The sequence below is a fragment of the Crocodylus siamensis genome, chromosome 7 (assembly GCF_052110815.1).
Source record: "Crocodylus siamensis isolate JL-2025a chromosome 7, ASM5211081v1, whole genome shotgun sequence".
In the NCBI taxonomy this organism is placed as follows: Eukaryota; Metazoa; Chordata; order Crocodylia; family Crocodylidae; genus Crocodylus; species Crocodylus siamensis.
In genome coordinates this window covers 68,490,930-68,511,119 of record NC_143401.1, presented here as the reverse complement: position 1 = coordinate 68,511,119, position 20,190 = coordinate 68,490,930, and the positions used below count along the sequence as shown (strand labels likewise).

Genomic DNA, 20,190 nt, shown 5'->3' with positions numbered 1-20,190 from the left:
GCTACATTTGGATAGTAGTGTTTAAGTTGTGCACAAATAGATACTGATGACAGTGTTCTGCTAAGTATAAACAGATGCAGTGTTCAAGTGTGCACCAGAAAAACAACATTGCAAGCTCTGATGCTCAAATGGGGTGGGGGGAAGCATCCCAGATGAGCAGTAAGAAGTTCCAATCTTCAAGTGCTTTAAGTTAAAAAAAAAAAATACAGACTGAAGTTGACAGCATTTGCTTAAGGTTCATTACAAGATATTAAGAAATATTTGCATATCATTGAGTTCATTGTTATTCCCATGTAACAAAAATCATTTTCTATAATTCCTGTTATACTGTATATTATACAGATAATCAAAGAATACAGATCAATGACCTCCTGGATTTTAACAGGCATGCACTCCTATTACCTCAAGCTCCTTTGTTTAGTAAATAAAGTAAGATGATTACTTCACTATGCTCCTTTGTGGCACTTCATGCCTCTAGTGAAAAAAATGGTACTGCACACATTAGAGCCATAGCAAAAGGTAAAGTATCTAATTTCACCCAAACTTCTCAGAAGCACTGTAGAGTAACTGGGGGACTACAGTAGGAGTGATGAGACCGAGGTGCTAGGAAAAACCTCAAAGAGATGGAGAAACCCAGAGCAACTTCCATCCATTTCATCTACAGTCCCATGCTGGTTAAATCTGATGGAGTTTCAAAACCTTTTTCCATTTCTCTATTAGCCCCAGCTCCCCAACTCTGTTGTTTTGAGTCCCTGAATGACATCCTTTCCAACCTCTTCTCCTTGCAAATAGAAAACTGAGGAAGTCTAACATCATTCTCCTCTCCTTTGTCTTCAGTACACCTTCCTAGAATAGGCCAGAGCACTTCATTGTGGCCATTTTAATTTTCCAACCATTTTAATCTCCAGGAAAAAAATTACTGGCCAGGAAGACCAGTGAGAGAAGCCTACTTTCGAGCTTAAAATCTGGTATTACAAACGTAACTTTTAAAACAGTTGAAACCATCTGCTTAAAATTTTTTCATCTACATTTTGTGTTAAGTATTATGTTTAAATGGCAAACATTGCTCAATTTAGGTGTCTTATTTTTGCATAATAATAGATTTGCAGGTCTAAGATGAATAGACCATAGTTAGTTAACCTTTCATTATTATTTGAAACCTCAAAAGGTCCTCAAAAACCCTATTAACCACAAGCCACATTCCATCCCTCAAACTCTGTGGTAAAAGCCAAATATACATGCTATTGACTGGGCATCTGCTTACCCAGGACTAGCACATGGCATTTTTAATTTTGCCAGTACTTTTAGAAACATATTCAAACAGATGCCCAAGCATGCAAGTCATCCAAAGAATCTTCAGGCAACAGTAATAATTAGGCTTTATTCAAAGGCTAAGCATTTAATTCACCTCATGGATGGCACTGATAAAACACACAGCACTATTTCAGCACACAAAGGGGAAAAATGTCATAATAAAGCAATAATTTGGACATGTTAGTGACTAGAAATAGCAGCCTCTTGCATACATTGTCAGCTGCTAACAGCTTTTCTTGTTCAAATGCACAATCTACACATTTAGCAACAAAACAGCTGTGTACCACCAGTACCTCCCTTCCCCAACAATCCAGATACTGCATTTACTGAGAACAAAAGATGTACGCTATGAAGATACATTGGGTATTATTTAGATTTTTTTTTTTTTACTTTATTTTAAGAATATCCATAGATTTTAAGTATGGATTTGATGGCTAAACCACTTTAAAGCCAGCAACCTGTTCCTTTATTGATTTAGACAATTATCTGCAGATGGTTACAAGCAGCATTTCGTGGCACTGGACAGTATACTTTCTCTCTCTCTCTCTCTTTTTTTTTTTTTTTTAAACTAATCCTTTCAGTTCCACCTCTGGTGGTACAGGTCAAAGCAAAAGGTTTCTGTAGCTTTTTACTACTAATGTCTTTTGCACCCTAGGCACACTTTGCTGGTACAGTATCTATGTATAAAATACCACATAAATATTATTAGTAGTGTAGCTGCAGCTCTGGCAGCTAAATCAACATCTTGTAAAAAGTATTTTTAAACACCCTTCTCCACCACTAAAACAAAATTACACTGGCAATGGCAGAGATTTCCCAGTTTAATTGTGCCTACACTAAAAGCTTCTGTTGCCATCTCCATGAAGGATGAATTCTGTAGCGTGAACATGGCCTAATAATTTGCTTTCACAGGACTGTCAGTAGTCTATGTTGACTATACACTAGACTCTAGCATCAGTTCTGTACAAGTACTTACATGCTTCTCTTAATGCAGAGTTGTCCAATACGCCTGTGTGAATAGGAAAGTATTCGATTTGGATTCGGCCAATTTGGAGGACAGTGATTCGATTTGGCCAAATCAGCTTCAGAAGATCTGGCACCAATTCAGAGAAATTTAGTGATTCGGATCAGCCAGGGAGAGGCAAGCATAGCTAGGCAGCTGCAGGATCTCACCAGCAGTAGCAGAGGCAGTGGGGGCTCTGGGGCCACATGGCAGACCCCCATGCAGCCCCTGCACCCTGATCTCTCCCCCCCTCCCCGTGCCACTCCCCTGTCCCACCCCAGATGGATTACCACTTGGCCCCAGCATCCCGGCAGTTTAAAAAACAAGCCCCGCACTCACTGGCTCTGGCAGCAATGATCGAGGCCTCTGGGCGCTCATGGCAGAGCCTCCCTGCACAGCATATGGTAGTGGGGGGCAGCAGTGATCGCCACACCCACGCAGCAGCTGCCCCATGGCATGGGTGCAGCATGGTTTGCCAAGGTACTGCATGCTGTCTGGGAGCTGAGGTCGCTGGGGCTCAGCGGTGCCAGGCTCCAGCTGACATTTGGAGCTGCCCCAGCTCCCAGGCAGCATATGATGTCCTGCAGAGAGCCATGCTGCAACCATGCCATGAAGCAACTGCTACGCAGGTGCCAAGCAGGGAGGCAATCCTCCACTGCCATGAGCCCTCAGAGGCCCCAATCAGTACTACCAGAGGTGGTGAGTGAGGGGTTTTGTTTTGTTTTTTAGGTGCCAGGAGGCTGGAAAGCCATGGGGGTTTCTCCCATGGCTCCTCCAGCTGTGTTTGCCTCTGCCCTGGCAGGGGGAGCTGCTGAGGCCATGCCCTGGCTACCACCTGCCCAGCCAGTGCGGGGGTGGGGAGGGGGTGAAATGTAGGCATGGTTCACTCCAGGTGGCAGCAGGGCATAGCCCCTGCTCCCAGCACTGCCACACTCACATCAGCACTGGGAACAGGGGTTCTGTCCTGCCGCTGTTTGCCAGCCAGCACAGGGGGGGACAGGATGCAGGTGCAGCAGTGCTGGGAGCAGGGGCTATGACCTCCTGCCACTTGTCCCCTTCTGCCTGGAGCAAGCCGCATCCCACCCCTGCACCCCGACTGGTCAGACAGCAGCAGCACAGAGCCCCTGCTCCCAGCACTGCCACGCTCGCATCCTGTGCCCCTCCACCACGGCTGGGCAGCTTGTCCCAGCCCCAGCCCTAGCCCCAATCCTTCACTCCCACCTCCCCCAACCTCAATAGACTTACCAGCTGAAGACAGCTGTCAGCTGCCTGTTTAATTTAGCCGATTCAGAGATTTGGCCATGAATCTTTTCCGAATAGAGCTGGAGCTTTTAGTTGGTCTCCTGATTCAATTCAGATTCAGTCTCCAAATCAGGCAGAATCTCCTCCAAATTGAATTAGCTACTGAAGCCTCATACAGCCTTACTGTCCAACAAGCAGCGTGCAGGCTGCATGTGGCTCCCAAGGGTTAGCATACAGCCTGCAGGCTCCTTCCCAGTTACCACTTCCCACACACACCATTGCTCCTGCTGTGACATCCAGGTTCCTTAGACTCCCCCTAACTCCTTCAGCTTCTACTTCCTTCCCAGCTCCCAGGGGCAGTGCAATGCAGCACAGCAGGAGGACGTGGAGCAGGCAGGGCCAGCATGCTGCACACTTGCCAGGGGAGGGAGCTGGGTTGTTCATGGTGTTTATGACAAAGGAAGGAGCTGGGCTGCCTTCCTTTGCAAGTGTGTGAAACATGTGGTGGGGCTATGCATGCAATGGGGAGCTGGACTGCCTGTACTATGGAGAGGGGGTTAGGAAGGGAAGCAGGCTGCCCTTGTAGCCTGAAAGGAGAACTATCCATGCAGAAAGCAGACTTCAGGTCTGCAGCCTACACCTCATATAGCCCCTCACAGGATATGCTATGCCCAGATGCCTGAAAGTTAGACAGCCTTGCCTTACTGCATCACCTGAACCTTTCACAAAAAATCATTAACTTTGTTGCAGGTTCAAAGTTAATGAGTTCAGTTAGGAGTCCCCTGGCTTCTGACACTATAGTAATACTGGAATAAGTAAGGCCATTATTAGGAAAACATAGTCATCGTCCAAGCTAGGGTTACCATATGTCCAGATTTTCCCAGACATGTCCTCTTATCTCCATCCAGGCAGGGGGTTTTTTTGTGTTTTTTTTTTTAAATATCAACAAATGTCCGGGATTTTGGTCTGCTCAGCACTGAAGTTTTTCCTAGCACATCCCAGCTTGCTCTAGCAAGGAGCTGCTTGGTGCTGGGGATAGAAGGGGAAGGGCAATTGGAGGCAAGGGGCACCATGTGCATCTGCATATGCTCACTCACAGCTAGCATGCAGCCAAGCAGAGTGGTGGGAGCAGCCCTTGCAGCTGGATGCAGGTAAGTCCATCGGAGAGCAGGGGTGGGCTCGAGGACCATCTGGGGGGCTGTGTGCATGCGTGGGAGGGGAAGTGTGTGTGATGGGGGAGGCAAGTGCCTGCTGGCACTGGGAGAAGCTGTCTGGACACTGAGGCTGCAGCAAGGCAGGGGAGGCGCCTGCCCCTCCAGCAGAGGAAGAGGGTTGGGGGGCCCTCCAAGGGCAGCAGGGAGTTGTGTGGCTTGGCCAGCAGCATTGGGGTTAGTGCCCTTGCTCTTGCTGATGGGGGAAAAGGGGGAAAGGAAGGGACTGTGGGTCCAGAGTGAGGGGCATCAGCAAAGATGGGGTGGGGCTACAGGCTGCGAGTAAAGGGCCAGGATACTGTGGGTCAGGGGCTGGCAGGGAGTCAGGGGCAGGGCACTGGCATATCACCACCCCTGGGCAATCATATATCCCCCCCCACCCCGAAAACACACACAAACACACAAGGTGTCTTCTTTTTTGAAACTGGAAGTATGGTAAAGTAAGCTATGCTAAGACAACAGGGCAATGTCTCAGCTAATGCTGACAGACTGTATTAAATGCAGAAACTTATAGAATATCCTATCTTTTTACTAACAGAAACTAACATATTGATTTGTTTTTGTACTTTATTTCACTGGTTTTATTTCAAGGGGTTTAAACACATCCTTTGAGGATACTCTGAGTTTGAAAACTATACAAGCATATACATCTTCAATATTAAAAAAAAAAAAAAAAGAGTACTAACACAAGCTTCAAAATACCAAGACAGAAGAGGGTGGGGGGAAGATTACTGGAAGGGGATGTGGGAGGTGTTTGATCTGGCGAGTTAACCTTTGAGCAAAAATTGGTCTCGCCACATTTAGTACACACCCAGGCATGATTTCTGAAAAGCCGAGTTGTGTGTGTTTTTGTTTGTTTTTTTAACTTTTTTTTTTTTTTTTTTTTAAAGCAACACCCTTCAAACTTACAGAAATCTCAGAGAACTAAAGATCTAGTGTTTTAGCTCCAACAATGTCTTAAGGTCCCATTCCAGACACAATTCAAAGCAGTCGTTAAAGGAAAACCACTGGCAGTAAAAATATCAAAGATATAGTTTTAAAAAGTGAGGAAAATGATGAGTCTTGCACAAGCTTCACAGATTAACTCCAAGTAATAAGATTCCCTCCAGATAAATTATGATCTCATATATATTGCAATCAAATGTATCTGATCAAGCTTAACCTGACTGCAAGTATCTCCTAAAGATAAGCAGCTGGAGGTATGATGCTGAAGTCCTGACTGATAGCTAAGAAGCAAGTTAAAAATAAATCTGAAACAGTTGGGATCGACTGTTGTTTAGCACTTTAAGACAGACATTCTGGGCAACTGGCAGTAGCTTTGAAAGCTGTTTCCAATATTAGAATCATGACAGAAATAGAAGAGAGACTGCATTCCCCTTGTCTTCTGCTAAAATACACCGTATTCAAAACATTTTTACAGGTTGGATAGCAGATGGGTTTAGCCTTCTACAATATAGACTGTATATGATAATAACTAATAAATGTTCATGTTAATATGCATTTTTAGTTTGTTATGCAAAACGTAACAGAAAAATATAAAGCTTTTAGAGACCTAGAACAGGGGTGACAAAATACGGCCATTCTATTTGGCCCATGGGGCCCCTAAAAATTTACAATACTTATCTGCTATTGGTTCCTGCCAAAAGTGACAGGAACCAAAGGCAGTAGGACCCAGGGGAAGCCTGGTGGGCTCCCACAACAGCAAGGCCCGCTTGGCCCCACCCCCCCAGCCTGAGACCACATGGCTGCCCCACGCCAGAACCGCAGGTAAGGGGGAAGGGGGGAGGGTAGGAGAGGACCCCGGGCAAGGAAGGAGCCCAGGGAAAAGCAGGCCAGAGAAAAGCAGGCGGCAGTGGCAAAGGCTGCCCAGCATGGCAAGCGGGGGGGGGGGGGGCGGAGACCAGGCTGGCTGTGGGGCTGGGTTACAAGGTGGTGCTGAACACGGGAGGCGGGAAAAAGCAGCCCTTTGCCTGCCCTGTGGCCAGTGCCCCACGCTGCAGCAGCTTACAGCCCACCTGGAGTTGCCTGCGCCTGCTTCAGACAGCCCCACATGGGCTGCAAGCAGCTGCATCAGGGAGCACCGGGCACGGGGCAGGTGAGGGGCCGTGCCCCCCCCTCCCCCGCCCTGTGCTCAGCTTTTTCCCGGGCTCCTTCCCAGTGTGGAAGAAAGCGGCCCCTCACCCACCCCGTGGCTGGTGCCCTGCGCTGCAGCCGCTCACAGCACCACCTTGTAACCTGGCCCCCCAGTCAGCCTTGACCCCATGCCAGCTCCAGGCTTGCCTGTCAGGGCTGCACATGGCAACTGATGCTGTGGACCCTCCACTTGCTGCACCAGGCAGTATTTGCTACCACCACCTGTGGGGAGCCCAGCGCATGAGCTCCGGGTGGGCGGCAGCAGCAGCAGCAAACTGTCCAGCATGGCAAGCTGGTGGGCTGCAGCTGCTGTCACCATGCACAACCCTGATGAGCAAGCCCGAAGATGGTGTGGGGCCCAAGCTGGCAGCAGGGTAAGGTTACAAGCTAGTGCTGTGTATGGTTAAAAGTGGCCCCTTGCTTGCCCCATGGCCGGCGCCCCACACTGGAGCTACTCGCAGCCCATGTGGGGCTGCCTGTGCCTGCTCCAGACAGCCCCACGTGGGCTACAAGCACCTTCAGCAGGGACCACCAGCCATGGAGTAGGGGAGGGGCCACTTTTCTCTGCACTCAGCACCAGCTCCTTCCCTGCCAGGGAGCAGGGAGTCAGGACTGCGTACTGCCCCCCCCGCCTGTACTGCAGGGCTGGGAGGCACTGGGAGTGAGCAGGTACAGGAGCCAGCAGGAGCACAGGACCCACGCCAGTGTCCTGGGGCCAATGCCAGCGGGGCCCAGAGCAGGGTGGCAGGAACATGGGGTACCAGCTGGCAGGGGCTCTATGGAGCTGTCCCAGCTCTCCCTTCTCCCTGCTGGTACAGCCCAGCTCGTCTCCACAGACCCCTGCCAGCCTGTGCCCCGCTTTAGGCCCTACCAGTGCTGACCCTGAGACATCAGTCCCAAGACATTGGGACACTGGTCCCAAGATGGTAACCAGAGGGTGGGGCACTTGTCAAGGGGTGGAGCTACCCATGCGGCCCTCGACAGCCTGCCAAAAACTGGGCAAGCAGCCCTCCACCTGAAATGATTGCCCGCCCTGGCTTAGAAGATACCAGGTCAAGTATAATGTACAGAAGCTACAACTGGAAAGAATCTAAAACAATCTGAACGTCACATGATAAAGGCAGGTTATAACTTTTAGGAACTACAGTCAAAGGCATGTCTATTTCATCTCATTTGTCCAAAAGCAGATGCTTCATAACAACCACTAATAAAAAAGTTTTCTTTTAAGACTGAAATGCCCTAAAATGGGATTTACAAGCAACATCTGTTGCAACAAAGCTACCTGGCACTAAAGGTCTTGAAAAACTTTTCGACAAAATGCAGCTGTTTGCTAATCTAGAATGGTAGGATCATTAGCTTAGCGGCTAAACAGTAGACTGTTCTGCCTAACTGCTGCCCTCCTTGCCTTAAAGAACAATTGAGAATTTTTCGTGCCAGAAGAAATGGGAAGTTGTCAAATACAAATGCCATAAATATTGATTAGTTCTGTACTACTTTCAGACAGTGGTTGAACTGCCAAGCCACATGTGGTAATGGAAATTTGACTGCCTAGAGAAAGTACGCTGCATAAAAGTTAAAAAAAAAAAAATATGTAGAAAGTGGATAGTATGCAATGAGGGAAGGAGTGTATTAGCCAAGCAACTTCCCCAATTTTTTTCCCTTCAATCCAAAACAAATCTAAATAACACTGGTTCAAAAGCTTTAAGAATGCGAAAGTCTTAGTTATATTAGTTTCTTTGCTGTTTTTACACATGTAGAGTTACGAAGTGCATGGAGCACTTTGCTGGTGAACATTTTGCAACCCTTGTTCTAAACAAACCTAGAATAAAGCCAAAATTCCTACAACGTTCTGGAAAACAAACTTCCACTAGCACAGAATCCAACTGAAATGAGCTCAAGGCTTACTCTCTTCACCGTTAGAAAACAAGGGGACATCCCTCCCATCATTGCACTCCCCACCTCCCTCTAACACAAAACTTACTGTTAAATGTACTGAGTTCTCGCCTTCGATATACAATGGATACCTTTAGAAAAGAGACTGCCACCATCTTAAACAGCGAAAGTTTTTTTTAATGGGCTACCATGTAGCTGGAGTTTGCTTGTTCCAGAACACCCTGTGTAGATGTATTTTAAGCTAATTACCTTTTGGTGGAAAATATGATTTGCTTTCAGCTTTGTGAGGCCAGTCCACCACAAGAGGTCCAAACCTACGAAAGCTGGCAGTGATTTCATCTACAAAAACAAATGAGAAAACTTAGAAAGCTTAAGAGCAGAAGTGGCAAAACAAACGTTTCTTGCTTAAAATACATTAGCAATTTGGTTTTCAAAATGTTTTTAAACCAGAAGAAAACAACAACTGATATTTCTTAAACATGATTTACTTTTACATCTACTATAATGTTTAAAATTTCAGCAGTTTTGCTTTTCACTAATGCAACTTTACAACAGGACTAAATGCAAACATGTAACACTGTTACAAGATAGAGAACCATGTATTACCATCAAGGTGAAAGCCAAATCAAAACTTTAATACTTTTTTGCCTTCCCCCCCCCCCTCACAAAACATAACTAGAGATAAATCTGAACCAAGATTTAAAGTACTGAATCTGGATTGGTGCTCTCTCAAACTATGGAACATAACAGCTTGGTCTATTAACAAGGTTATAAACGTCAATCTTGAATTCTGGCTGGGTATATTTATGATAGCTACCAGAAGGTAAGCAGCCTACCAAACAATTTCATCACTTTTTCAACATAGAAACATTTAAGCAACCATCTCCAATCCCAAATTTCTTCTACTTTACAGACTTTAACAGACTACTTTTACAGTTAATTTTGTATATAGATAGCTCAGGAAAAAAATATATTTTCAAATCGTGTATACAAGTTCAGTCTTTATTAAATAAAAGCACATGTACCTGGAATAAAAAAAAGCCTCTGTCCATTGTGCTTATTATGACCACACTAGCAACACATCTACCTTCCCAATGTTTGATGTTTATTACTATTATGTTATTGTATATATTGCATTGTCTGGACAACAGGCAAGCACAACAAAATCTGTTTAAAGAAGGAAGCCTTTCCTTCCTTTGTGAAGCATTCTTAAATTTCCTATGCCTGCTTAACGAAGCTTGTCAGTCAGTGGTAGATTCTTGGAGAATGTCTACAATGGAACAGCATGAAAATAATTTCTCACAGGTAAAAGTAGATACAGAGTGAAAAACAACTATAATAAGATAGAAATTTTTGTATACCCATATTAAAATAAAAATCACATTAAGCAATCAATTTTAGATCTACCCAAGTATTTGGGTATGTGAAGGCATTTATTAGGTAAAACCCCACTTATTATAGTAAGGGACAGGAGTATTTAAAATGCAGGCAAACTTCTTTTTTTTTGGGGGGGGGGGGGGGGGGAGGGGGGGAAGGAAGGGGGAATGGGGAAACAGGTAACGAGATGGAGTGTTCCTGAGCTACTGAGGGTTTTTCACATTCATTTAGCCATGGGTTTCCATTCATTTCATTTCATGTACATAGATACAACTAATGCCATTCCTATCAAGGTTACAAAATATTCCTGTAAGTGATTATTAATCCCGCTCTTCTCCAGAGACTCTCAGCTACTTCCAATTTACAGTAATCAGCAAAAAATTCCAAGCAGACTTCAAAACTTGTGCTTTTTGTAACAAAGTAGTACTAACCACATAACGTAGTTAGGAAAAGCCACATTTTTACTTATTCTCTACATAAAAAGAACTAACTCCCACTTCTTATCAATGGCAGACATCACTTGTTCACAGTACCTTCATCAATGTCAGGAGGCAAACCTCCAACAAACACCTTTCTAGAATAGCGTTCCACTCTTTCACCATTCTGACAGCGAGTTGGAGAGCTGAGACCTGATGATAAAGACTGATCACCATGACTGTCGTCTAGGAAGCCATCTTCAAAAGGAAAGAGTGAAGACCGGCCTGTAACAGATTTTGAGTTTCTATAGTTAAAATTCTTTTCTGGAAAAGCAAATATTCCACTAAGAAACAAAGCCTGCTTCAGTCTTCTGTTTTTCTTTAGCTTAACAGAATTTGCAGTTCACTCAAAAGGGCCTCACTCTGTAAACAGAACCACCCATTCTGTCTCCTACCATAACAAGTACAATGGTTGTGGGTTAGTTTATTGACAGAAGTAAACGCTATGAATGGTTACACATGCAAGAGGAATCCTAGTAGCAAGTCTTTCAAAAGTTGATGCCCATCAACTAGTTTATAAAATTAGTTAACAAGCATGTGAAGAAACACCGGCAGCCATTTTTTTTTTTTTTATATAAAAGGGTCCACTTCCATGTAGATGGATGGATCACTTTTCAGTTCAATAAAAGCACATGATAATGTGTGTTAAGTGTATAATTCCATTATCTCTTTACTTCTCTAGTTAAACCAGGAAGCACAGAATTGCAATAAGTTTCTCTGTTAGAGTAGTTTACCTGTAAATGTCTCCCTCAACTTAAGCACAGCCTTTCTACTAAATATATTCCCTCTTTGCCAATTCAAGAAAGCATTTTACTGTTAGCATTGTTTACATTTCTTAAAAGCTACAGTTCAGCAGTCATTCTGGAGAAAAAAGTATTTATTTCTTCTAACATGAGATAAGGGTTTTAGCAATGAACCTGAAAACCATGTTTTATGATTAAGGCTGGCTTTCAAAAGGCAAGGAAGTTATTGGCCAACATTGTCTATTATTGTTATATGTAGAACTCTAAAATATATTTGAAGTTGGGACATAGTGAAATCCATATTGTGACGTTTACAGTAAAAACTATTTTCACTGATTTTTCTAAATTAACGTGAAACAACCCAACATTCAGGCCATTCCATTAATGCTACAAAATGTTTCTTTCAAAATATTTTGGAGTGTTTTAACCTAATTTAAGTGGAGCAAAAGCCTTACACCATCAAATGTGAGGATAGGCCTGGTCTGAGCAGAAGCAGATGACAAAGTAAGCATAGGAGACCATGAAGATGGGCAGTTAGGCGAAGCAAGCAGCCTAATTAAAATATATGAAGCCTTTATTAGGCAGATAAACTACCAAAATTCTTACCTTCTACACAAAGAAAAAAAGTATAGCTAGCACAACCCAGTACCCTGTTTTAAATTCTGATTTCACTCTCTCAAAAATACTGGATTCAGAATTTATTTCCCTGAATCGAGTTAAAGAAGCTGGTCTCACGTCTTGGAGAGATGTATATGGAACCTCCCTCCTGGTTCTAAAAAGCCTCATGTTTTCTTCACATGGTGAGGGATTTATGCAAGGAGGTATTAAGAACAAAAGATAATAAGAGTACAATATTTGAACATTGCAAATGGGGGGTAAACCAAAAGAATCATTTAGTAACTTGCTTACTGGATGAAAAGACTGGATTTCTTAACATTTATGCTATTGGCACACATTATAGCTTTGATGGGATTAACATGTTAAATCACACCATACATATGAACGTGCCACGTGTTCATTGAACTTAAAGCACCATAAAATAGCAAACCAGCCACATGTATTGTTCAAAAAAAGTATGTAACTTCTTTGTGGCTGGTTTATGTGGTGACATAACATGTGTAGCATATCCCATCATCCTAATCCCAACAATGAACTGATTGTCAACTCTGGGACCTGGGCAGCCCCAGGTCTAGAACCTAGCTGGCAGCTGCCTCGGTCCCAATAATGACAATCTACTCACTGCCTTCATGAGGTTGTGGGTTCACCAAGAGCTGGCACCTTAACGATCCTTACCCTGCAGCCTTGGATTTTTACAGCTCTTTAAAGGTACTGGTGAGCCTCAGAGCATGGCGTAGCTCCAGGGTCTGGGGTACAGCCCTTTCCCACTTCATCCTCAGGATCAAACAGACAACAGCCATGGGTCTAAACCAGGGCCAAAGCTGCTCAGCATGAATTCTAGTGCTTAGCTGAGCACCAAGGTCCAGCATCGGGTATTCCTGGGGTCCAAAGCAAAGCCACCCACTGTCCAACTGGCCGGTTAGGGTTGCGAGTAACTCTAGGTCCCAAACCAGCTAAAGTGGGACAAGCATGGGTTAAGATCAGAGGTAAATCCTGTTGGATTGACAAAGGTGTCAGGCTAAAGATTGACATATGGCTAAAAATAAAACTAGCAAAATGAGAGACACTTAAAAGCAACAAAGGATGAACTAGAATGTCTAAAAATGGAAAAAGACCTTGAGATAAATAGGCTCTGAAACATGATGAAATGAAAGAAATCCACAGGACACTGGAATATCTAGCTATAGGCTACACAGAAAGGACAGATTAGGTCAAAGAGGTGAGAAGAGCAGTCCTGTATCAAAACGATTCCACAGTTCTTCATGAAATAAAAACTGATCAACAATAAAAACAGGATTGAATCTGTATGGGTAAAAAACCCAAGGTAAGTATGTCAATAGAATACTGGATCAAGAAAAAACCCCAAGAAAAACCAAGTGAACAATGCTGAAAGATCAAAAATGTAAAATCTATTATAACAAATCTATTAAAAAGTCTATTAAAACATCAAGGGAATTTTGACCCACGCATGTCTGTACTTAATGATGTCACAATGGAGATAGATTTTGAGAATAAATATTTCAAAGCCTGGAGCAACAGGGGGTTTTTTTTGGAAATAAAGTTTCAAAAGACACACAAGGAAAGCGTATTCTTAACCAAGTCACAAGCAGCACATGGATTTTGGTCTTCTGTATATCAGAAGAAAATTTGGAGGCTAAACTTGCTTCAAAATAGCCAAGTATCGAGAAGCAGAAATCCTGTAAAACAAAAGCAAAACAAAAACAAAACAAAAACAAAACGGCTTTGTTGAGGTACAATGGGATCAAAGAAGCAGATATAGGGAACAGAAGGAAATTGTTGAGACTACAGCAGTTTATTTCCAATTGTTTTCATGCCACACAATTACAGGAAGATACCTGCTCTTTTCTGACTAGTATTATTAAGCTTGAGATGTGAAGAGAAGAGCAGCTAGAACAGGTTGATAAACTGAAAAATAATGAATTCCCTGGCCCAGATGGTATGCACACAGGAACTTGGGTTTGAGGTGCTAGGAAAAATAGATTATCATATACTATGACAAGTGCCTGAGGTTTAAAAATATAGATACAGCATTTGCTAAAAAGACAAAGGATAATCCAAAGCATTACAAAGACTAAAGTCTTATTTCTTTTGCCCAGTAAATAGACTGATACAAGTAAAAATATGACAGTCCTGACATGAGACACCAACCAGCCTGCCTTCTGCAAGACAAAAGAAATCATATCTCAATATCGATAGTGTAGTGAGGGTGAGGTGATAAAGGCAGCCACCCAGAGCATCAACTTGATGGAGAGCAGAAAAAAGGTCAGCTGCTGTTGCAGCTCCACAAATCACACCAGCAGCATGATAACAGCCACAAAATGCCAGTGCCCCTATGTGTCCCATTGCCCTTGGGCACCTGGCCACTGTTCACTATTATCCATCAGAATTCTGTGCCCAGTCAAATAAAATAGATGACTTCTGAGCATTACCATCATATTAAAATGTTCAACAATTAAGAGTAACCAAGATGTCCTGAACAGACTCTACAGAAAAGAGTTCATCACTGTTGGAGTTTTAAAAAATTTAAAAAACAATTTACTCTGTAAACTCAGTTCTCAAAAAAGCATAAAACATTTACTATGTCAACTCACTAAAACAAAGACAAAAATTGATGCACCTCACTCTTAAATTCAAAAGGAATATGTGGATAAAAACTAAAACACAGTCCTGTATTCCAATGGCAATCAAAGCAAGATTTTATATCTCAGACAGAAAGAAAAAAGCCTGTCAATACATATTCACCAGTTAGCCCAGTCTAGGGTTTTTTTTGGTTTGTTGTTTTGTGGTTTTTGTTGTGTTTTTTGTTTTGTTTTTTACTTACCCAATGGGTGCATGTACATGTTGTCCTATGGCAACATAGCAACACTATGTCACCATATAGCATGCTATGGCAGTAAGGTGCAGTAACTGCCCCTACTGCTCTGTGCTTTAGTACTTCCGAAAGGAAGTATTAAAGCACAGCATCATAGTGTCACCATATGACAATGTGTAGACCAAGAGCAAGCAATTATTTTGGTTGGAGGGCCATTTACTGAGTTTTGGCAAGCTGTTGAGTTCCACATGGGTAGCCCTGCCCCCTGGTCACCATCTCGGGACTGGAAGTTCCGCCCCTAACCTCTGACTTTTGCCACTCAAAGTCCCTCCCCTTATACCTGGAAGTACTACTTTGGGGAAAAGGGTTTGGCATCTTTGAACAGGGAAAAAAAATAAATTGTATACTAAAAATCCAACACCGATAACAACATATTTTAATTTAAAAAAATATTTTTGTCCCGATTTGTGTGCATTTGTGCTGTATATGTAGAAGTGATTGCATACTCAAAACACAGTCTTACTCTTGTATACTGTGTAGGGTGTGCAGAGGTGTCAGGGGTATAGTATTTGTGGGGTGGGGGTATGGTATTTGTGGGTTGTGCAATTGTGTGCAGGTGAGAATGTGGCTGTGGGGTTTGCAGGAAGGGTTTGAGGGTATGTGGGGTGCGCATGGGAGCCCAGAGCATGAGCACTCTGTGGTGCCTCCCCACCATCGCCAACAGCACACAGCCCCAGTATGTCCCACACTGCATAGCCGTGGTGCATCCTGCTGCCCCTGGGTATGCAGGAGTAGCTGCGGGGACCAGTGCACACAGCCATGGTCCTGTGCACCTCATGACTGCTCTGGGCTTAGTCAACAAGGCTGAGCAGAAACTGCTGCTCAGCACAGGGGAAAGCAGCCCCTTCCCCTTACTAGGCACTTTTTGGTGAAGCTGCCTGGAGCCCATGCACGTTGGGCTGCCCTGCAGCTCCATCACTGGCACTTGCAAGCTGCTCTGCAGCGGTGACGCGCTGGGCAGCTGAGGGACAGTGGTGATGGAGCCACTGGCAGCCCAGGCTCTGGAGGGCCGCACCAAAAACTGCCCAGAGGCGGTGAGGGGGAAGGGCCGCTTTCCCCCGCACAGATCAGCAGTTCCTGCCCAGTCACTGCTGCTGCTGTTCACCCTGGGCAGCCAAGCCCAGAGCTGGTGCTGGGACCCAGGTGCAATGGTGGCAGTGCAGGACAAACCACTGCTCAGCATGGGGGGAAAGCAGCCCCTCCCCCTCCCAGTGCTTTCTGGTGCAGCTGCTCAGAGTCTGCATGGGGTCCAGGCTGCACATGCTGGTCCCTCCCTGTACTAGTATTAGTCCTGGGCTGGGGCTGGGGCGGGGGGGGGAGACATGACAGGGAGAGAGCAGGCACATGGGAACACAGCAACTCAGATAGGAGCATGGGGCCTGAGCCAGTGTCCTGCACTGGGGGGGCCCAAAAGCAGGGCAGCAGGAGCCTGGGGTCCTGGCTGCCAGGGGCTATATAGGAGCTGGGCCAGCTCCCCTCTCTCTCTGCTGGTGCAGCCCAGCCCAGTTCCATAGATCCCTGCCAGCCCATGCCCCATGCTCCTGCCTCCCTGCTCTGGGCCCCGCCAGCGTTGGCCCCAGGATATTGGCACAGGCCCCATGCTCCCGCACGTCCACTTGATTCCACTCCCCCTTGTCCCCTATTGTGGCTTTCCCCACTTCCCTGCTTGTCAGCCAGCTGCTCCTGCACCATGTGGCTCCTGGTTGCGTGGTCATGATGGCAGGACTCGGAAGAAGCCAAGCAGGCCAGCCCTGAGGACTGGGGTGATTGCCCACAGTCCTTTCCCGCCTCTTCCCCATTCTTACCTGAATTTCCTACTCTGGCTCAGGCAGGCAGAAACAGCCCCATGGTCTCAGGCCAGAAGTCTCTACTAGGCAGGGGCTTCTGGTTGGGGGGGGAGGAGTAAGGCCAGGTGGGCCTTGCTGCTGCAGGGTCCTGCCATAGCTTCCCCTGCATCCTACTGTCCCCGGCTCCTGTCATCTTGGGAGGCAGCCAGGGCAGATAAAAATTAATCTATTAGGGGCCATGCAGGCCAGACAGAATGGCCTTGGTGCAGATGCTTTTAGTAAGATAGGCTGTAAATTCTAACAAACAGTATAAAGAATTTGTTGGGTTTTGGGGGGGAGAGGCAGGAACTTCAACTGCTGCAATTCTGAAACGTTCTTCACAGTTTTAAAAAATAAAAATAATTAAATCAATCATTCTCAGTTTTCATGTACTGAGAGAGTACCAACTTTTCTAGATCTCTTATTGACTGCAATCATTTTTACTGGTAACTGCAGTAACACAGTATCAAATATATGAGCAATGCAGACATGAACAAATGTATGTTCTTTCAAATGTACTTTCTGTCATGTAACTAGGAGTTGGAGTGGCAAATATTTAAAATTTAAAAACAAAAGGATAGATTTTTCTAGTTATGAAAACCCTGTAGAATTCTTTAAATGTAAATTCAAGTTCATTATGGATTGTTTCCCCATGATTTAGTGCCTCAGTTAAGGAAAGTGGAAACCATGCGCCTGTTGAACATCATACCAACGTTCTAATGTGTCTACTTTAATTCCCCCCCCCACACACAGACAATTTAACACAAACTAAAATTATGCTCTGAAAATCATGTAATAAATATACATGATACAATTTATTGTATGTCATATTTCACCATGAATACACAGTATGCTTTATTTCCAACTGATCAGCCACATATAAACAAAAAAAAGATTAAAATAAGCCTTAATGTCAAGGATCCTAAAATACATGGTACTGAGCCAAAACTGTATCACCATTACTGTTTTACTTCTCTATTCAATAAGCAATAAAAACCATATCAAAATATCTCAACTGACATCTAAATTATTAACACTTTATTTAACAAATCTTTTAAGGGATAAGGGAAAAAAAATAAAAAGGTAATTCTGGTTCATTTAAAAAAAAAAAAAAAAATTAACCTAAGCACAAAACTCTTCTAAATCCTGCAAGTTAAATCCTGGAATAGCCTACTATTCCAAGACTCAGAATGATAGAATCTTACTGGAAGTCTGGCATTATAATATTCAACTACTATATTTTCTTACATACAATATGCCCCTGAATAATGTACACACCTTGTTTTTGAAAGGCAGAATCAAGAAAAAAAGATCTTTTCTTTATAGTATTATCCCAGGGAAACATAGGCAGCTTCAGAGGGATGGGGAGAGGTAAAACATTGCGGCTGCTCTGTTAATCCCCTAGTTGTAAGATACCACAGGTGCTGATGGCTGACCCAAACTGCCTGACCCTTCTCTTCTCATGCTGAGTTGGGTGGTCAGCTGAAGGCCAATTTTAGCCAGGTCAACTGAGATCCCAGTCCTAGACAGCAGCACCTGCTTAGTCAGCTGAGGGCCCATCCAATTGATTCAGCAGGAACTTCTGTCCTAGCACCTGGAGTTCAGCTTTGCTTTAGAAATACAACACAGCTGAATCCCAGGTGCTGGGGCAAAAGGTTCTTACTGCGTCAGTGGGAGTTTCTGCAGCGTGAGCCTCACAGGAGAAAGACAGAAGTAACGCTGCACATGGACAGCATACAGAGGGTGGAGGGCTGCTACTGTCCATAGCCAACATTTCTAAAGCCCCACATGCTCATTGCACTGTCATCTGTACAATGACATGCAGCATTACTTTTTCCTTCCCCTAAAAGAGGCTTATTCTGCAGAAGGTGCTATTACCTTAATTTCCTCACTGAAAATAGACCCCCTCCCCCCAATTTCCAATCGCTGATTTTTGGAAAAACAGTGAGTGCTGTATATGAGAAAATATAGTAGGTCTTACTAAGTATTACATCACTTATTTTCACGACCTATAATTTGGCATTAAAAATCTAAGAAATCATTTTCAGCAGCCTTTTTTCAAAGGATCCATGAGTAAGCCACCAGTTATCAAACTTATATCTGATTTTCTTTTACATCACAAGAAAAGGATTTGAATTAGCTGTGCAAGAAAAAGAATCTGAAGGTATCACAAAATCATTCTATAAGGTCTGGAATTTGAAATTTATTTTCAAACTTCTATAGGAAGCCATCAGACTTCGGTTCCATATTCAGGTCACAATGTAGCAGGTTCCACAACATAAGTCACAGCACTATATGAACTACATTACATGGTAAATTAAATTTTAATTTAATTTTAAAAAGTTAGTGACTTTCTGGTGCTCAACTACCTTAATATTTCTCACTTACATTGTTCTCCAAGACTAAATAGGTAGCAGTGCTTTTACATGGATGTTCTGGATGGATGTTACTCCCTTTGTAAAATGCTTTCAGTTAAATCAAAAGAGGATTCTTAAATGCTGAGATGCAGTTAAAATGTGAAACTTGGAGTCCAAATCAAGCTCTTTTTTTGTAGGTAATTAATACTGAGGATTATTAAAACAGAGGTTCACAGTTTGATTTGGCCAATCAAATTTCATGACTTTACTAAAAGCAGAATTGTCTCACCTACGTGAACACATACTTTTAACAATGAATCACTTAATTTTTGCATTTTCAAATACATAAGAACCTGAAATTTATTTCCTTTGCTGGAGTATAACACAATAATTAAAAGCAAACTACAGAACATGCAAGCATGAGAAAGAGGTTCTGGATTTATTTCTTCAGAGCATTAAGAAGCAACAAACTGAATAGTACCGGTGGGGAAATCACTCTAAAATTAAGATATTTTGCAAACTAAAAATATTAATCAAGTTACTAGAGACAAATGATCTACAAAGATTGGAAAATGTATATTATATCATAAATTGAAACGCACTCTCTTCCCCTACCCCCATAACCATAACTTGGCGAGCAAAACATTTAGTAAATATTTACCTCGTCTCCGCCCATAACTCCTTGCTGCATGCAAACACAGAAGAAAATTGTTGGTATTGTGGTCAGAACTATAATTAAATTTAGCTCCAAAAGGAAAGATAATGTCACTTTTCTGTCTTTCCAACCCTCCTACCATCCAGTCCCCTCCCAGAAAAAAAAGTAAGGGAAGGGAATAGGTAAGAACCTATTAACAAACCTCCTGATGAATGAAGTTCAGATAATGCAAATGCGGGGGGGGGGGGGAGGAGAGAAATCTTAAAGAACAAAAAATGTAAAGCACACTTGCTGTGAGAGTGTATTCTATACATCAAAGAACCAAAACCACAGATCTCTCATTTAAAATAATAATGCTACACCTATCCTTTATAAATATTAAAAGAGATGGTATACAATGTTGTAGTAGTGCTAATTAAAATAAGTCATTTGGTACAAAACATTTTTAA

At 43.5% G+C, this 20,190-nt stretch overlaps 1 protein-coding gene across 10 annotated transcripts in view; it reads right to left on the bottom strand.

Moving 5' to 3' along the window:
• Positions 1-20,190, bottom strand: part of CPEB3 (cytoplasmic polyadenylation element binding protein 3) — a 183,231-nt gene that overhangs the window by 38,910 nt on the left and 124,131 nt on the right. For 7 of the 10 annotated variants that reach the window (XM_090056512.1, XM_090056510.1, XM_090056511.1 and 4 more), the window contains exons 5-6: positions 10,707-10,874; positions 9,046-9,135 (exon numbers count right to left, since the gene is read on the bottom strand). The exons of 1 other annotated variant lie outside the window; for it this stretch is intronic. In XM_090056512.1, the coding sequence (XP_089912638.1) occupies positions 9,046-9,135; positions 10,707-10,874 (258 nt within the window). The remainder of the gene's footprint in view (positions 1-9,045; positions 9,136-10,706; positions 10,875-20,190) is intronic. 2 more of the 10 variants (XM_090056516.1, XM_090056517.1) reach the window with 1 other exon arrangement.